General features: G+C 41.1%; 1 protein-coding gene and 1 long non-coding RNA gene across 2 annotated transcripts; one reads left to right on the top strand and one right to left on the bottom strand.

Annotated features, from left to right (window-relative positions):
• Positions 1–3,189: 3,189 nt before the first annotated feature.
• On the top strand, positions 3,190–8,887 carry LOC138947997 (palmitoyltransferase ZDHHC12-A-like). Its single transcript, XM_070319525.1, has 3 exons — positions 3,190–3,227; positions 3,578–3,858; positions 8,823–8,887. The coding sequence occupies exons 1-3, from the start codon at positions 3,190–3,192 to the stop codon at positions 8,885–8,887; spliced, it is 384 nt and encodes a 127-aa protein (XP_070175626.1).
• Positions 8,888–13,276: 4,389 nt separating this feature from the next.
• LOC138948100 (uncharacterized) lies at positions 13,277–18,162 on the bottom strand. The gene is made up of 4 exons (XR_011449883.1): positions 17,725–18,162; positions 16,188–16,398; positions 14,205–14,339; positions 13,277–13,827 (listed from the first exon to the last, which is right to left on the bottom strand). It is a non-coding gene; the product is annotated as an uncharacterized lncRNA (long non-coding RNA).
• Between the last annotated feature and the right edge of the window lie 1,136 nt (positions 18,163–19,298).

Here is a 19,298-nt window from a genome sequence, read left to right as displayed (position 1 = left end):
GAGGAGAAGGGGGCTCAATGGCCGGCCTTAAAGGCCTTCTTTAAATATTAATTATGCAAATGGTATGCCTTGCAAACCGTGACAATACATATTTCCATTTTTTTATACAGTAATGTCGGAGTATCATTTGTCGAACATAAGAACATTTCAAGTGAAAAAGAAATTAAAATACAACCATGATTTTATTTTAGTTTTATATTTTCGGATTCTACCCACACTCTCAGAGACCAGTGTTCGTTTTTAAATATATATTGATAAGCTGTTCATGAGTATAGATAACAAGATTTTGCGTTAAGTTTCAAATCAAGTCAAGTCAAATCAAGTGAAATCAAGTCACGTCATCATGTCAAGTCAAGTCAGCTTGAAGTTTTAACAGATTACACATTTCAGTTCGGTTTTAATTCGGTTTTCTTTTGATGCCAGTATAATTATTTGATACAAACGTTTTGGGGGCTGAAGTACGTGGCCAGAGTGATTGAAAATAAAAGGATCACAAAGGGAAGCTGATAGATACCAACGGGATAGATTTCAGTTTCTTATTGAAACCTTGCTTTCAATTACTGTTTGTAATTGATCAGTTTAAACACGGTTATGTTTGATCGAACTTGACATTTTCCTTTTGGCCTTTTTCTAAAGTAACCGAACTACCTTTGCTTAGGCGTTTGCTACATTAAACTAGCGAATGGTTTTACCTCGCAAATAAGTGTCCGAACACTGCTGGGCTTGATATGTTCCGAAAGCCACTCTTAACGTGCATACAATATTTGTTTGGATATACTGAGGCATAGTTTGGACTTGATGCCAGTATAATAATCAGGTATATATGAGTTTGAGGCCGTAAAGAATGGACGGGTAATGCCTGTCGCATCAGCTATTAAAAGCAAGATGACCACAATGTGTGCGAACAGGATACAATTCCGTTTCTTATTCAAATCTTGCTTTCAATTACTGTTTGAAAATAATTCAGTTCAGAAACGGTTTTGTTTGTTCGAACTCGACATTCTTCCTCGTGGCAATTTCTACACGCGCGAAAGGATAGACGGTTGTTCTTTTCAACGAAGCGCATTTGGGTACTTGCCACAAGGACATGATTTTACAAAGCAGATCGTGAACATAAAATTATACCGATGGGCTTGATATACACTAAACCACACCGTTCACCGGCCGTTGTGTTCACAAAGGAAACAACGATGCTTTGAAACACGAACAAAAGATGCATTATTGTGTTTACAAATTATGAGGCTTAATTGTTTGTGTGTGTGTGTGTGTGTGTGTGTGTGTGTGTGTGTGTGTGTGTGTGTGTGTGTGTAGGTGTGAGGTGTGTGTGTGTGTATGTGTGTGTTTGTTGATGTGTGTGTGTGTGTGTGTGTGTTTGTTGATGTGTGTGTGTGTGTGTGTGTACGTGTATGTGTGTGTTTGTGAGAGTACGTGTGTGTATGTGAGTGTGCGTGTGTGTGTGTGTGTGTGTCTGTGACGTGTGTGTGTATGTGTGCGTATGTGTGTGGTGAGATAGAGTGTGTGTGTGTGTATGTGTGTGTGTATGTGTGTGTGTATGTGTGTGTGTGTATGTGTGTGTGTTTGAGCAGAAGAGACACATTCAGCACACATACACACAGACATAATCGCACGTACAATCACACGCACACACATAGACGCGCACGAACTTGCACACACACACACACACACACACACACACTCACACACACACACACACCCATACACACACACACACACACACACACACACACACACACACACACACACACACACACACACACACACACACGTAAACACGTACATACACACACTGACACAAAAACAAAGCAATATCCATTATGCTTTACTTTGTTGACAGAAAGGCAAAAGAAACTACATTGAAAGCAAGCAATTGACGCGTGCTCACATTTTATGCTATTGATTACACAACGAAACTTACATCTCAATCCAGACTAGTAAGAGCTATACAGAATAAGCTCACTACGACAAATATGAATGCTCACGTAGTTCTACATTCAGTTGTGTACCGGCTTATGTGGGTTTATTGTATGGCAAAGGGATGCCGTTTGCCCGTTAAATTGACCACCTCCACCACACACACACACACACACACACACACACACAAACACACACAAAAACACAAAAAGTCAACAAAATAATATTACGCGTACGGTAAGGATGAATGACCATGTTTTGATGTTGATTTTTTTAAGTGGGACATAGAAGAGGTTCCACTTTCAGACGAAGCTGTCAAAGACATTTGCTAATTTTGAACTGTTGTTTTCTTCACTGTCAAAGAATGTTCCCAAATTGTTCGAATCCAAGCGTGTTAAAATATGTTTTCTAGTTTCCAAGTTTGAATCGTCGGGGCCAATACACGTGTAAACTGTTACAGAAGCGGTACATACTTGTGTTTTCTATATCCTTCTGAAATGATGGAACGCTGCTCTAAAGACATAAAAGTAGTTATACCGCAATCGCTTTTACCACAAGTTAACACGTTATTGATCTGGGAAAAATGTGTAAAGCAGTTCTTAGTGTATGATGTCATTGCTAGGTTTAGTTATTTGACCTTGACCCTGAAGGTCAAGGTCATGTAAAGGTCAAGGTCAAGCATGTGAGTCGTATGGGCTTTGCCCTTCTTGTTTTTTTTGTCTTTCTATGATGTTTCACAGTTCAGTTCTTCTCATCAATCCCTGTTTTTGCCCAACATAACTATAAACAGTACTTTGAGCTTACCTCCCTTCTGTCGTCTGCTGTTTGAGCGCAAACAGCTCTATTTTGGATGCGGTTTTTTGGTTTTTTTTCAGACGATCCAAAAAAAAGATTAGGGTTGGGCCTAAAAACTAGGGTCGGTCGGGTTACCGTAAACAGACCTTTTTTTTTTGTTGCCTAATGTCAATGCATGTGTTTTGAAAAGTGATGGAGATGGAACAGACTATAGATTGTGTTTAACTACTAACTATTCTGCAAGTTATAGATTTTAAAGTGTTCCATTCCTTGAACTTGTAGGTTAGTTCAAAAGTTGGTATTTGTACGTGGATGTGGACTATTTTTCCTCTCAAGATGTTTTGTTTTTGTTGTATGTGTATGTTCAGTGATGGTGGAAATGAATGTTGCACAGAAATTGAATACCTGTTGAGTTATTCCATGGAGTCCTGTATCTTTGGCTTTCATTCTTCTTCTACAGTCATGGTTCGCATCTCCCACATGCACTCATGTTTGCACTTGTCAGTGTTTAAGTGAATAGCCATTTCCCCCCCGCTATAAACGCAGTCATACTTTGTTTTCAGATCAAGTATGCTCTGTATTTTTGTGTTTCGATAACCCATCAAAGTCTGACATCGACTACAGGATCTTTTTTTGTATGAACTTGGTCTTGTGCTACCATGGATACGGCATCAACAGGTCTGCACATAAGTTGACCTAGACGATTGAACAAATCTCCACCCACCCCCTAACTACTAGGATGTCGCGCCTGTGTAGGGGGCTTTCATTGAATAAAAGAAGTGTATGCTGCGTGTGCTTCTTCCAACCATATTCTTTCCTGACGTGTTTTATTTTTATTTTTTCTCTGTAGGCACGGCATAGCGTGGAAACCATTGTGGGGGGACTGGTTTAAAGCCAACATCCTCCTTCTCATCGACCTCCTCGTTCTCATCATCAGCGGCTTCGTCGTCGTCGGTCTTCTGGGATTTCACACCTTCCTGATGCTGCGAGGAATGACCACCTGGGAAGCCGCCTCCCGCGAGCGCATCACGTACCTGAGGTACCTGGATGAGGATTACAACCCTTTTAACGAGGGCTTGTGCAAAAATATTTACTACTTCCTCTGTTCTTGTCGCACTCGCAAGTGGGAGGGTGTGTATGCCAATCATGCTGAAATGAATGGATCCGTGGCCTGAAAGAATGAAAAAGCAAGAATGGTAGGTAATTGGAACGTTTGTTATTGACAAAATAAAACTTTACATTTACTCCATAATTGCGACGGGGATGTAGCTCAGTCGGTAGCGCGCTGGATTTGTATCCAGTTGGCCGCTGTCAGCGTGAGTTCGTCCCCACGTTCGGCGAGAGATTTATTTCTCAGAGTCAACTTTGTATGCAGACTCTCCTCGGTGTCCGAACACCCCCGTGTGTACACGCAAGCACAAGACCAAGTGCGCACGAAAAAGATCCTGTAATCCATGTCAGAGTTCGGTGGGTTATAGAAACACGAAAATACCCAGCATGCTCCCCCGAAAGCGGCGCATGGCTGCCTAAATGGCGGGGTAAAAACGGTCATACACGTAAAAGCCGTGGGAGTTTCAGCCCATGAACGAACAAACAAACAAACTCCATAATTATTAGGAATGATTTGTCAATACTAAACGTTCCAATTACCTACCATTCTTGGTTTTTTTTATTCTGAATTTTGGAACGTTATCAGTCTGTCTGTTTTTGTATTTTTCCGTTTCCTGAAAGTTTTTACAGAGGTATCTGTGATGACAGGTGACCCTTGAGTCCAGTAACAAGTGTCCATGCAATGAAGGTGTCCTTACATGACAGGTGTATTTTGGTAGGGAACAAAGTGTGTCCTGTGTTTGAAGGTGTACTCTCATCAGAGGAGCCTTGCATTGCAGGTACCAGTGTGTGTCTGTTGTTATTGTGTGAGTGGGTTGCCTGAGAGATAAGAGTGATTTCAACATGTTGCATTCAGCCTTGGTTGAAGAAAAAAAATCACTTGTTCGGAGAAAGGCAGCGGATTGTGTGTGCTCCTTTTTTTAAAAAAATAAAAATTGCTTTGAATTTAGTTTTTGGGGAAAGAACAAACACACAAACAAACAAGTCGCGTGAAGCGATATAAAGACATTTAGTCAAGAATGTAGTCTCGTCTAACCATACCGAAGACTGAGACGGGTCACGCTCGCCTCCGCGAAGCACGCGTCCGTTACGTACTTACTGAACCCATTTTGTTTCATTCTGAGCATATTTTTAGAATAAACATGACATATCTATATATTTTTGAATTCAGGAGAAGATGGGGAATACAACGCAATAAATCTGTTTGCTAAAAATCGATTTTAATGACAACTTTAATGAGCAAACTCATTAATTAATTTTTAAGCCTCCAAGCTGAAATGCAATACCAAAGTCCATGCTTTGTCGAAGATTACTTGACCAAAATGTCAACCAGTTTGGTTGAAAAATGAAAGCGTGACACTGCTGCCTCAACTTTCACAAAAAGCCGGATATGACGTCATCAAAGACATTTATGAAAAAAAAAAAAATGGGTTGGGATATTATACTCAGGAACTCTCATGTCAGGTTTTATGAAAATCGGTCCAGTAGTTTTCTCTGAATCGCCACACACACACACACACACACACACACACACACACACACACACACACACACACACACACTTGCCCCCTAACCATCCACCACCCCACACACACACACACACACACACACACACACCACGACCCTCATCTCGATTCCCCCTCTATGTTAAAACATTTAGTCAAAACTTAACTAAATGTAAAAAGGAAAGAAGTATATAAACATGCATAATTATTGAGGAACAGAGAACAGCTGATTTCGGGCGACTGTTACTCACAAACAAACAAACAATTAATGAATGAACGAACAAATACAGTATCTTACTGACACTTGTAGATAAGACAACAAAGCTCAGTGCAATAATAATCTTCATCCCTTCATCACTGTAACTTTCCGTCATTTATGTTTCACCTTTTTCATGTAATTTATATGTGCTTGTTGGCTTGTTGTTGTTGCACTTTTGAAATGAAATCCCATTGACTTGTAAGTGTATTTGATGAACAAAGTTTATATTGGATTTTGAGGAAACGGTATGTTGGATGTGCATGTGTAGACTAGAGTGCTCTGAGTTGAAAGGGTTGTCATGCCTTCAAAGTACTATATTTCTGTTTAAAACTGAAAGCTGACAAGACGTTCACATATATGTAGCACATATATGCAGAAACAAATTGGTATTTTATGGTACATGGGATGTACAGTATACATAAATTGTGAACTGTAAAGATGATACGTTCAAGCATGGTACAGTGTTTGTGTTTGAAACAGAAAGTTGACAAAAAGTAGAAACAAAATATGTTATCGTACATTGGATCAGGGGAATACATACATATCTATGTCTCTGATTGGATGCATTGAGTATGAACTGATCAAAATGTCATATTTTGGGTATGAAGCTTGTGTGTGAAGCTGAAAGCTTACAGGAAGTAGAAGCAAAAAGCTTTTGATTTACTGGGTCCAAGTGCTCCTCATTGTTTGACTGTTATAACCTGATGTCTGATGGGCAGGATCTGTGATTGTTCAACATGGAACGATGAACACTAAACACTTTCATTGTGGCTTAATGGAGCAATGTATGTTCTGGATTTCACTAATTGTACAGCTCAGATCGAATTACCTTAAAGTCCGTCCTTAATTGAGCACGAAGTCGACTTGGCGAAGCTTCGCGAAGTCTTTGTACCGAAAACCCGCAGCTACGGCGAAGTACTTTGACCCCTACTTCGCTTCGCGAGTTTTGACATGCGAAGCTTCGCTGTAGTCGCAACGAAGTTCTTTTTGTCAGAAGAGTGGTTTTTGATTCAAGATGAACGCAGAAATCACACTCAAAGCGAAATGCAGGACGTGTATATCGGCTTTGGTTGACCCTAAGTGCGTAAACTAACCACCTACCGGTATTATTTCATACTGCGACACTTTGACATGTTGAATAAAACTCAAAATCCCAGTGCTCACATGACATGCCCATGTCGTGTCGACTGGCCAAAATAGAACAAAGAACTTTGTGTTACAATTAATCTTACGTCAGTTAGCAGTCAAACATGCACATTCTGGCTGAAAGGGCTGGAGACGCCAAGACAAGAAAAGATAAATCTATTCTCTGCCGTGAGCAGAGTGCATTCCCTTGGACTTTGCGAAGCTATGCTGAAAGTAGTTCAATTAAGGGATGAATTCTCGTTCCGGAAGCTTTGTGAAGTGAGTTATGCTAAGTCGACTTAGTCCAATTAAGGACAGGCTTTAATGAAGGTGCATCACTGTTGAAAGTTATTATATGCTCGTCATGTTTAATGACATGTGATTCCCCTTATTTTCATGGCTAAGCTAAATAATTGTAATAACAATTCAGTTGATTTTGGGTTTAGAATTCAATAGACACAATGTTTATTTGGACAACCCATGTACTAACCAAAGCTTGCCGGTCATGCATTCTCTTTAAAGAACCACAGTGGAACCCCCTTTAAGACCTTCAAAAATCTGAGAAGGTTAGGTTTTAAAAAGTAGGGAGTCTTAAAATGGAGGTAAATTTATTTATTTATTAAGGAGATTTCTATAGCGCATAACTAAAAGCACTATCCGCTAAATTCACTGAGCTTATGAACAGAAAATCTAAAAAAGCAAAGTCTTAAAAGGGGGGGAAGTCTTTAATGGGGGGGGGGGGGGTGTCTTAGGGGGGTTTCACTGTATAACATTTCATGTTTAGCATGTGGATGTCTCGCACTGACATAATGCTTATCAGTAGTCTGTGCCTGCCGCTCAAGTCAATGGCACCAATGAAATGTGGTGTTACAGTGAGTGATTGGGATAAGAGTGTTGAACAAATAGGTTTTTTTCCAGAGTGATGGCTGTTTATGTTTGAGTTAGTGCAGGTTGTATTATTCGATGGGATTCTGTAACTTTTGCTGGATCTTGCTTTCCAGCACCAAGGACAGTTATATTTCACTCTCTGAAAAGATTGTCAGATGATTTTTAGGACTTGATTTGCACAAATTGAATGGACAAGTCGTAAACAAATCAAAACCATTTGCTATCTTGTAGTTGTGGTGGTGGACCAAAAAATGTATTTGTTGAAAGAATGAAGTATAACAGCATAGCTATGCTTTCACTTGAAACTTTTTGGATTGCGTTATGAACCTAATGTCTGCTTAAAGTCAGTTGAAGCTCTTTGTTTTATTGTTGTTTCAGACAGCACTTGTTGTTATTTGGGTGTCAATCCCTAGTGAGTATAAAGTGAAGTCTTAAAAGTGTGTGTGTGTGTTGGGGGAGGGGGAGGGGGGGGTCACTGTCACCTGATTTTCACTAAGGTTTCTATATAGGTGGTTTATTTTTTGTTGTGAATAGAGATAATTTTGTTTTATTGCTGCCATTGTTGCTGAGCAGTTTTATCTTGTCACGAGATGTTTTTGTGAAACTTTTTTTTAAACAATTTTATCTTCATAAGTTCATGGTTGACTTCTGTTCCTACAAATAAAAAAAATAAATAAAAACTACAATGTACCTCCACCACTCACTGTATTTTCCATGATTTTGGACTGGAACCAAAACAAAATGTAGGCCTGTGTACCTGTTCAATCATCTGTGCACCTTTCGGGAACACATATTGTCTTTTTTTGTGGCTAATTCATTCCATTAACAGAAACATTTTTGTTTCAAATTGATATTTTTTTCATTCAACCATATCAAAATTTACCTTTTTAATCATGGTTTTCATTTTGACCTCACTGTGATTTGTAGAAATGCCTTTTATACTCATTTGTATGTGTGTGAGTGTGTGTGTGTGTGCATACAAAGAAGAAATCTGAAGGTAGAGTAACCATTTTAAGTTTGTTTCTGATTTTTATTTGTATTGTTTATATCTAATAATTTTCACTGAATGTGTCATTCAGACCATGATCTGTGCTGCTCAATGATTTGTTGTTGTTAAAGTTTCAATTCCGGATAATCGGCCAATTTTCCCTGGGACCGAATCATTTCTTCATAGTTATGTGTTAACCACAACGTTGTCTGTGCTGCAGTGAGGAAACGTGCCAGTGCCAAACAGAAGCAGACGACACTGGACACATTCTTTGGAGACATGTAGAGCACGTATGCCAATGCACGAAACTTCCGCTTTCCGCTACCATAAGTAACTTCCAACATCCAACATTTTTGTTCTGAGGAACTTCCCGATGCGATGTTCGGATAATCGGCCACTTCGGATAATCGACCATAGTTCAGTCAGTCCCAAAAGTGGCCGATTAACCGGAGTCGACTGTACAGTGGAACCCCCCTTTTAAGACCTCCGAAAATCTGAGAAAATCAGGTCTTAAAATGCCCCCTGCGGGTTAGGGGGAGTCCCATATTGGTTGGGACGAGAAAGAATTTACCCGATGCCACCCAGCAGAGGCGACTAACGGTTCTGTTTCTCCTTTTACCCTTGTTAAGTGTTTCTTGTATAGAATATAGTCAATGTTTGTAAAGATTTTAGTCAAGCAGTATGTAAGAAATGTTAAGTCCTTTGTACTGGAAACTTGCATTCTCCCAGTAAGGTCATAATTATATTGTACTACGTTGCAAGCCCCTGGAGCAATTTTTTGATTAGTGCTTTTGTGAACAAGAAACAATTAACAAGTGGCTCTATCCCATCTGATGTTGTTCATGCTTCCAGTGCTAGTATATTGTGGTTTTATTGAAGAACTGATTGAAATACAGTGGTGCCTGCAAGGAAAGGATTCTCTTTTGTGTATTCCGCGCTCAGTTTTTGCTGATGTTGTTCATGCTTCCAGTGCTAGTATATTGTGGTTTTATTGAAGAACTGATTGAAATACAGTGGTGCCTGCAAGGAAAGGATTCTCTTTTGTGTATTCCACGCTCAGTTTTTGCTGATGTTGTTCATGCTTCCAGTGCTAGTATATTGTGGTTTTATTGAAGAACTGATTGAAATACAGTGGTGCCTGCAAGGAAAGGATTCTCTTTTGTGTATCCCACGCTCAGTTTTTGCTGATGTTGTTAATGCTTCCAGTGCTAGTATATTGTGGTTTTATTGAAGAACTGATTGAAATACTGTGATGCCTGCAATGAAAGGATTCTCTTTTGTGTATTCCACGCTCAGTTTTTGCTGATGTTGTTCATGCTTCCAGTGCTAGTATATTGTGGTTTTATTGAAGAACTGATTGAAATACGCCGTCGCGATATAACCTTCGTGGTTGAAAACGACGTTAAACACCAAATAAAGAAAGAATTGAAATACGAACAGTGGTGCCTGCGATGAAAGGACACCCTTGGGACCAGGTAAAAGTGTCCCTACATTGCAGGTGACCTGTCATGACAGGTATATTTTGGTCAAGGTGACAGAAAGGGAAAATTGAAGGTGTCCTTTTTTGGGAGGCGTCCTCTCCTTGGAGGGGCCTTACATTGCAGGTACCACTGTGGCTGAACTATCAAAGAAGCCAGGGAATGTCTTTATTTTGTTGTGTTTGTGTTCATAATCTCTGCTCTATACCTCTCTGCAGATAGACCAATGAGGGCATTATGTACGATTTTTTGTTCAGATTTTGCTTTGTGTTCAATGTGTTTTTGCGATGACTGCATTGTTACATGTCAAATGTGGCTTTGTTTTGTGTGTTTTGCGATGACTGCATTGTTACATGTCAAATGTGGCGTTGTTTTGTGTGTTTTGCGATGACTGCATTGTTACATGTCAAATGTGGCATTGTTTTGTGTGTTTTTGCGATGACTGCATTGTTACATGTCAAATGTGGCGTTGTTTTGTGTGTTTTGCGATGACTGCATTGTTACATGTCAAATGTGGCGTTGTTTTGTGTGTTTTGCGATGACTGCATTGTTACATGTTAAATGTGACGTTGTTTTGTGTGTTTTGCGATGACTGCATTGTTACATGTCAAATGTGGCGTTGTTTTGTGTGTTTTGCGATGACTGCATTGTTACATGTCAAATGTGGCGTTGTTTTGTGTGTTTTGCGATGACTGCATTGTTACATGTCAAATGTGGCGTTGTTTTGTGTGTTTTGCGATGACTGCATTGTTACATGTTAAATGTGGCGTTGTTTTATGACTGCATTGTTACATGTCAAATGGGTTGTTGTTTTGTGTGTTTTGCGATGACTGCATTGTTACATGTCAAATGTGGCGTTGTTTTGTGTGTTTTGCAATGACTGCATTGTTACATGCAGGGGTGGGACTCTTCCGCGAATCTGCGGATTTCCGTGGACACAACTTACGAATTCCGCTGGAGTAATCTATTTTTCCGCGTCAAATGATATTTAACGATTTTATTCTCAAACGGCATTTATTTCTCAAACAGTTCGGAATCGTCTTTGGTACAGTCTTCGCCTTTGCCTTTTCCGGTTTGCGAAACAAAATGGCGCACCGCAAAGACATTGTCGAACGAAGCAAATGTTCAACATTGGATGAAAGTTTGAAAAACAAGTGGAGATGGGATTGGACAGGGGAGAAGGTTGCTAAAGAACTTATTGGAGAATTCATCACAGTATCTATAACTTGTTGACTGAATGATATGGAGAGAAGTAAAGATGGAACAGAACACTGGAGGCTTGAGAGTTAAATTGTGCTGACTAAAAACTCCTGCTAACTAACAGTAATTTTGAGCTTCAATGTATTGGGGCGTCACTTGGATCATACTATTGCCAGTATTGGATTATGGATACATGGTTCATTACGTAAATATGCACCATTACACTGTTACCATTGTTGTGTGAAAGTTTTTTGTTGTTGTTTGGTTGGGATTGTTTTAGTGTGTTTTTTTTAGGGGGGGGGGGGGGGGGGGAGCGAGGAGAATGTCTTTTTTACCTGATCCAAACAAGTACGATTTTACTTTCAGAATGCACCAGATTGCACAGATTTTAATGTACCATTTGAAAAAAAATGCCCCCGAACCCCCCTAGAAAAAAGGGATTTCCTCTTTTCATCACAAGAGAGTCCCACCCCTGTACATGTCAAATGTGGCGTTGTTTTGTTTGTTTTGCGACGACTGCATTGTTACATGTCAAATGTGGCGTTGTTTTGTGTGTTTTGCGACGACTGCATTGTTACATGTCAAATGTGGCGTTTTGTGTGTTTTGCGACGACTGCATTGTTACATGTCAAATGTGGCTTTGTTTAGTGTGTGTGTGTCCTCCACATAGGTGTCTTGTCACTTGGACTCATACCTTAAATCTACACCCTGGCTGATTTCTGTACCTAAGAACTGTATAACATGTTGGAAGAGCAGTCTTCCGTCATTCATCTTACTGAGTGTTTTGACTGTCGGTCAGATTCAGCAAAATTATACTGTTTATAAGTGGCCATTCTATCACTTTCCTCTGCTTTACACTTTTACACAATTTTTTTTTTTCAGTTGAATTTTTTTTTTTTTAAATCTATGAGGAAGTAAGCAAGGTGATGATGGTGAACATCGTTGTAAGGGGGGTGGTGGGGATGGGGAAGAAAATAAATCATGTGTATAGTCTGAATTGCTTGATCAAAATCTACTGCTTTGAGATGAACCCAAGCTGTTTTCATGAAACCATTTAAAGGGTGTTGCATCATTGTCAGTATTTGTATCTTGCCATTTTGTGTGTGAAAAACCCCCAAACAAACCCAAAAGAAAAACACAGTTTTCGTTCTGACTTGTGTTCTCGTGCAATGAAAAAACGGTGTTCCAAATATCATTATGAATGAAACGTCTCAGTGTGTGTGTGTGTGTGTGTGTGTGTGTGTGTGTGTGTGTGTGTGTGATATCTGTACCTCCCAGATGCTGTTCATATACAAATATTTAATTTTCAATTTTTTACATGTCTGTGCGAAATAGTTCTTTACCTTCACTGGAACACACACACACACACACACACACACACACACACACACACACACACTCTCTCTCTCTTTCTCTCTCTCTCTGTTTCTTTTTCTCTTTCTCTTTCTCTTGGTCTGTTTCTCATCCAAAGATTAAAACATGAATACACGACAAAAACAACATGAGGCTTGTTGACGACTTTAATACTGCATATAATAAGCAAGATGTGCTGCTCTTTATGCGCGAGGTAGATGTAAAGTGTTTAAAAGAAATGTTTCATATTTCAGTGTGAGTCCAGTAGTTGTCTTAGTATCGATGTCTTTATGATTTGCTAAGCTATACTCTTCTGAATAAGACATACAATCACACCACCCAAAGAAATGAACACTTTGTTTAACTGAGATAAGGCCCAAACACTTATATAATAGAAGATCAATGCACTTGAATTCAGACATTGGCATCTGTTTGAAAGCTTCCTGCATATTGAGCAAGCATGTGCATGAATGCATGCACATGCATATATAGACCTAAGTCTATGTGCAGGCAAAATCGCTTGGAATGCAAACCTGTGGAACTGAATAAGTGGGCCAGTGTGTGTGTGTACATGTGTGAACATGTGTGCGGGTGTAAGTGTATGCATGCGAAGAAAGTAAGAGATCGAAATATGCAAGCTTCTTCTTCTTTTCGATCACCGATCACACTTGGAGTCCAGATCTTGAGATATAATTAGTGGTCCTCTGCAGCGCAGCCACTGGCCCGTACAGCTTGTTGTGCAGGGACTCCGGCAATGGCCAGATTTCCTCTCTCAGCACCTGGTGGTTCATGCAGTCTCGTAGGATGTGGGCCGTGTCCTGCTCTGCTTCTCCACAAGAACACATGGGGGAGTGTCAAACAAGCTCATTCACAATTCATTTTGCTCCATACCCAGTTCTTTTTATGACGTGGAACAAAGTTTCACTCAGTAACAGCCTAGTCGAGGAATGCGAGCCAGCTCTTGTGCGCATTTTGTCTGCATGGTTGTCTTCAGGCTGTAGCACGTGCTGATGGCGCTGCCGGGGGTCGCAAACTGACGCCACACAATCGTCAAAGTGTCTGACGTCATCTTCGCTCCCAATGACGCATTTGGCCAGACTGCGTGACCCGAAGAGGGGGCTGCACACTCTTGCTGCGTCAGCAGTTTTCTCCTTACAACCCTGGAATCTCCTGGCCACACCGTTACACACTTTGCTGTAAAAGACATTTATACACGTGCTTGAGAAGTGTACAAACAAAAAACTAGAAAGAACAAAGATATGCGTGTACGTTTGAAAAAGAGAAGTCACTAGCATATGGGCAACTCAATTGGGCAAAGCGAGGTGACGTTGGGTTGAGGGCGAGGGTTGGGGATGGTGAAGGGTCGGTACAGGAAGAGGAAAGGAATTAAGGGATAGACTGGAAGGAAAAAAAACATAGTCCCAAAGTAAATAACGCTTAACAGACCCACTGAAAATATAAGCACAAAAAGGTCAAACAATTTCACGAAAACGGTCGTTTTGTCAGTCTCTCCATTTTGGGACGTTACTCATGGTACGTAGCCTGTACAAACTTATAATTATGCAACTGACCTCTGTTTGGCCCTTCTGTCGGTAAGGATGTCGTGAGTGAGAGTTCTGGAGCCGTGTCTCCTCAGTCGTCATCATGGCCGATACCGAACAGGGACTGACGTCTGGCCGGCAGCACTCGGCCTTTGCTTCCATCACCTAGCGGATGACGAAATGACAGTGACTAACAGCTCGCTCATACAACCCATTTTTGTGAGAAACTTACATCTTGATCAAGGCTTGTTGAAAGCGATGGAACAATAAGGTAATGAAAATGAAATGAAAATGAAATATTCTCATCCCGTTTTACCTTTGGAAGTATAGAACAGCGTAGTAGATCTATCGTTGTTGTATTTTTTTGCAATACAAAATGCACGCACGCACGCACGCACCTACACGCACACGCACACCTACAAACACACCCCCCCACACACACACACGCGCGCGCGAAAACACGAACACACACACACACACACGCAGCACGGTTTGCGGCAAAGGAGTTGCTGTGACGAAACAGCAGTTTCTCGTTAAACTGATAAAAATGAAAACTATTTGAACGGCCAGTGCACTTTTTAATCATTCATATCATAGTATGCTTTTTTTCTGTCTACCCCAGACATGCTATGGTCGCCCAGAGTACTGACAATGGCTAAATAGCGACACTTCAACAAGCCTAATTAGGGGAAGGGCTCCTAATATGGACCGGCTCCTAATATGGACCACCTCTTGATCTGACAAACTAACAGCGCTAGAGCGCTAAAACAATTTCATTCGCTGTATTCACCCTCTCTGGATAATTTGCACATGTCAAAACAGTTGCAGAAACACAAACCTCAAAACTGTTAGGCTTTTACTCTTTTTTTACTTTTGGCAGCGTTCACTTTAAATTTGACGCCTAAAACGGACTCGTTTCTGTCCACAGCCAAAGCTTTTATCACACAAAAATTGTTATATATGACAGCTAAGACCGTATTTGTTACATGTTAGCAGTTTTGACCCCGAGTTTCTACTGCAAACAAAAAATAATAGCAAAATCTCAAAGTATGTGTGAGTCCCCTAATATGGACCACCTTCAACAAATCGAAGAAAATAAAAGCTAAAGGCTATTATCATTAATTCATTAGGAAGCTTGCTGAAAATAATCTATAACTAGCCCTCGAGATTTCAAACAAAAATATCAAATCGTCTTCTTTTTGTGGAAGTTGATAATTTCACTTATTTTTACTCTGTTTTTGATATGCTTCTTTAGTTTCCTGGTGTGCTTCAAATAATGGTCTCATCAACCCGAAACAGATAAATCTAAAGCATATTTGAATTAGTCTGACTTGCACACTAAGTTGTATCATGTTATTTTGAAGTATAGGGGGCTTTTGACAGTGATTCGTGAAGGCCGCTTCACTGGTCCATATTAGGAGCCTGGGCGCCTAATATGGACCATTTGTGACCCTCCACCACGGAATGAGTCACATGTCACTTTTGCATGATTTTCATAGTTTTACATTTTCCTAACGAGTGTTTTATGCTCTATCCAGTGGTGAAACCCGTTTCAGAAAAGAGCGAAAACTGTTTGAGTTATAAGCCCGTGACTAAGGTGACCCTCACACTGTTACCAGACACTCCCCGGACTTATATTAAGCCTAGCGCAGAACCGCGCGAGGTGACATGCGACTCATTTCGTGGTGGAGGGTCACATTTGTGATTTTTTTCTGCATTTAATTTTTGCTGAATATCTATCAAAGCTATTTTACTCCAAGTAGGCCTTACGATTAACCTAAGAGAGAAGGACTACCAAACACAAAATGAAACTTCTTCGCAAGAAAACAAGCTAGTTATCAGCATGAAACAAAAAGTGGTCCATATTAGGAGCCCTTCCCCTATTGACGCTGTGCAAAATTAAGTCTATCCAAAAAATGCGATTCAACACTGAGTTTTGATGTACTAAGGAAACAACAACAGTTCAGTTCAGTTAAAAAAAAAAAAAAAAAGCAAGACAGCATACTGAGTTACCACAAAGGGAGTCAGGGTATGGTTTTGACGTCATCTTGTCAGCCAGATGACACGTCACGGTGACACCTGCGTCATCGCTGTCAGTGGAAAAAGCGATGTCAAATTTATCCTCTTTGGTCAACACCGCCGCCTGGCGAGCTTCGTCATAAACTTCTGTGTCAAATGAGAGCTCGCCCTCTTTCTCCGTCCATACAGCGGTTTCGCTTGTGGCCTGAATTAAAAATTAAGGGAAATGTACAAAACGTAGTCAGGGACATGTACAAATAAAGCTACAGACTTACTTAGGACCTAAATCGCACAAGCTTCTTCTACACAGACAGATTTAAGGCAGATACACGCACGCACGGACGCACGCACGGACGCACGCACGCACGTACGCACGGGCGCACGCACGCACGCACACACACACACACACACACACACACACACACACACACACACACACACACACACACAACGGATGGAAAGGGACAAATCTACATTGTCCATTAAAGGCCCTAATAATAGTATTGCATAACTTTCGGCATGGACATTCACACAGCAACTTTTCCCTCAAGCCCTTCACACACACGGAAGCAACTTTTCCCTCAACCCCTTCTCACGTACGTCCCTTACCTCTTCTCCACTATCCTCTCAGATATATAAGCATATTCAAGACTTGTTTACTCTTACCATTTTGAAGTATTACGATATTTTTGACTTGACGCCCATCACTCTGTAAAGTTGTGTGTGTGTGTGCAGGGGCGGAGCAGTTAAGCCAGAGGGGGGGGGGGGGGGTTTACAACCTGGGGTCCAGGGGTGGACCCCTTGTGGGGTACATGGACAAGGCCCCGTTGGGGGGTCTGGATGGCTTTGCCCCCCAGAAGCTGAAGAGTTTTAGCTATTTTATGAACAATTTATGGCTTATCCTTGATTTTAAACATGATCAACTGGTGTCAGCAGCCACTCATTATTTTTTTTAAAGTTAGTATTAATTTTTTAATTTTTTTGACAGCCGGGGGAGGGGGGGGGGTGTTTTCCGGAACCCCTGTAACCCCCCCTAATCCGCCCCTGGTGTGTGTGTGTGTGTGTGTGTGTGTGTGTGTGTGTGTGTGTGTTGGTGCGTGTGTGTGTGTGTGTTGTGTGTGTTGTGTGTGTGAGTGCGTGTGTGTGTGTTTGTTTTGTGTCGTTTTGTGTGTGAGTGTGTGTGTGTGTGTGTGTGTGTGTGTGTGTGTGTGTGTGTGTGTGTGTGTGTGTGTGTGTGTTAATGTGCGTGTTGTTAATGTCATGCTGCTTTTGCTGTTGTTGCTTTTATATTTGTCGGTTGATATTATTTCTTCCTACTTTTCCCCTTTAACAAATCCTATTACCCTTTCGATATACGTTCTATAATTATGTCCGCCAAAACAGATGTTATATTGCTTGTATGAGTACGCTTAGAAGCTCAGCTTGTTGTGCTCCATTTATTTCATTGATTGTATTCGGCATTGATAATTGCAATTATCTGATTAAAATTGTTAAACCAAGTTTTGTGGGTAAACAGGTTTGGCATACTCACATTCTCCAGGAGTTTGGCGGCGGTGCGTCCCGTCCAGAACTTCAGTGCCGGTGGTTGTCTTGATGACCTTGACCCAGGCTGTGCTTGGGGAGAAGCGGTTCTGCACGTTATCCCCGTCCAGCAAGCTGCCCACTGTCACCTGGGTCACACACGTGCACCACGGGGTTAGCTTCTAACGGTCAAATGTTTGTACTTGGCACAGAAGTAGGCTAAATTATACCTTTGGATGTACATATATTCGCAACAATAACGGCCTGGAAACAGACGATGTTCGGAAGGTTGTTATTGGGTCCGGAAGAGTTGTGTCTCTTCGAAACAGTGAGGCAAATAATTGCCGCTGATATCGGACAGTTAGCTAGTTATTCATATTTTGTTGGTTTGTCTATTTAGAGATTCAATTAGTCACTTAGGCTTTATTTTATTAGCTTTTCAGTTATGTTTATGTGTGTGTGCGTGTGTGTGTGTGTGTGTGTTTGTGTGTGTGTCTGTGTGTGTGCGTGCGTGCGTTTGTGTGTGTTTGTGTGTGTGTGTGTGCGTGCGTGCGTTTGTGTGTGTGTGTGTGTATGTGTGTGTGCGTGCGTGCGTTTGTGTGTGTGTGTGTGTGTGGGTGTGTCTGTGTGTTCGCATGTGTAGGCTTATGTCTGATAATCTTAATTGAACCAAGCTCTAAAGCCAAAATAGATATGGTTGACCCATTGTTTCATTCTTGTATGGTCATATCACTAAGATAATGATAGATAAAAAAAATTTAAAAAAATAAAAAAAAAAGGATTTTCTGATCAATAAGCGCTGCTGAACCCTTGGGAAAACTATGTCACGTTCACTTTAGACCCTTAAAGGTACTGTACTGTGCTTCCCGGGGATCTTTGACACACCACAAAAGATCTGTCCGGGCATTAATAGACGATTTTCGGAAATAACTCTGTCGGCTTTGTATGGGGTGGGGAAAGAGTGAATACCCTTGGTTTTAGGGGGACAAACATTGCACGGGCCAATCACTAGCGAAGGGTGTGTCGGAAACACGTGGACAAGGAGCACCTGTGGATTTATTTCCACCCGAAAAAGCAAGGGTATTAACTCTTTACCAAACCCATACAAACCAGACAGTTATATCCGAACATCGTCTATTCGCATTCGATAAGGCCAAATGTTTGTTTCCGATGAAAAGACCCAACAAATACAATAATGACAACAACAAAAAATCGGTTACTTTTTGTTGGAATGGAGTTTAAAAAAACAAATAATTGACAGGCGCATGTGTTTTCTTATAGGCCAGAAATAGTGCGAGCTGTGCCCTCTGGATGTCAGAAATAGTGCGAGCTGTGCCCCCTGGATGTCAGAAATAGTGCGAGCTGTGCCCCCTGGATGTCTGAAATAGTGCGAGCTGTGCCTCCTGGATGTCAGAAATAGTGCGAGCTGTGCCCCCTGGATGTCAGAAATAGTGCGAGCTGTGCCCCCTGGATGTCAGAAATAGTGCGAGCTGTGCCCCCTGGATGTCAGAAATAGTGCGAGCTGTGCCCCCTGGATGTCAGAAATAGTGCGAGCTGTGCCCCCTGGATGTCAGAAATAGTGCG

This window comes from Littorina saxatilis, linkage group LG15, assembly GCF_037325665.1.
Source record: "Littorina saxatilis isolate snail1 linkage group LG15, US_GU_Lsax_2.0, whole genome shotgun sequence".
Taxonomy (NCBI): domain Eukaryota; kingdom Metazoa; phylum Mollusca; class Gastropoda; order Littorinimorpha; family Littorinidae; genus Littorina; species Littorina saxatilis.
Note: the sequence above shows the minus strand (reverse complement) of the source record. Positions and strands in the feature narration are given on the sequence as shown.

Bases quoted from the DNA above. Each gene is read 5' to 3' on its own strand.
- LOC138947997 (XM_070319525.1), top strand. From the start codon at position 3,190: ATGGTTCGCATCTCCCACATGCACTCATGTTTGCACTT. The intron at 3,228-3,577 runs GTCAGTGTTTAA...TTTTCTCTGTAG, and splicing joins ATGCACTCATGTTTGCACTT to GCACGGCATAGCGTGGAAAC. The intron at 3,859-8,822 runs GTGTGTATGCCA...TCTGTGCTGCAG, and splicing joins TCGCACTCGCAAGTGGGAGG to TGAGGAAACGTGCCAGTGCC.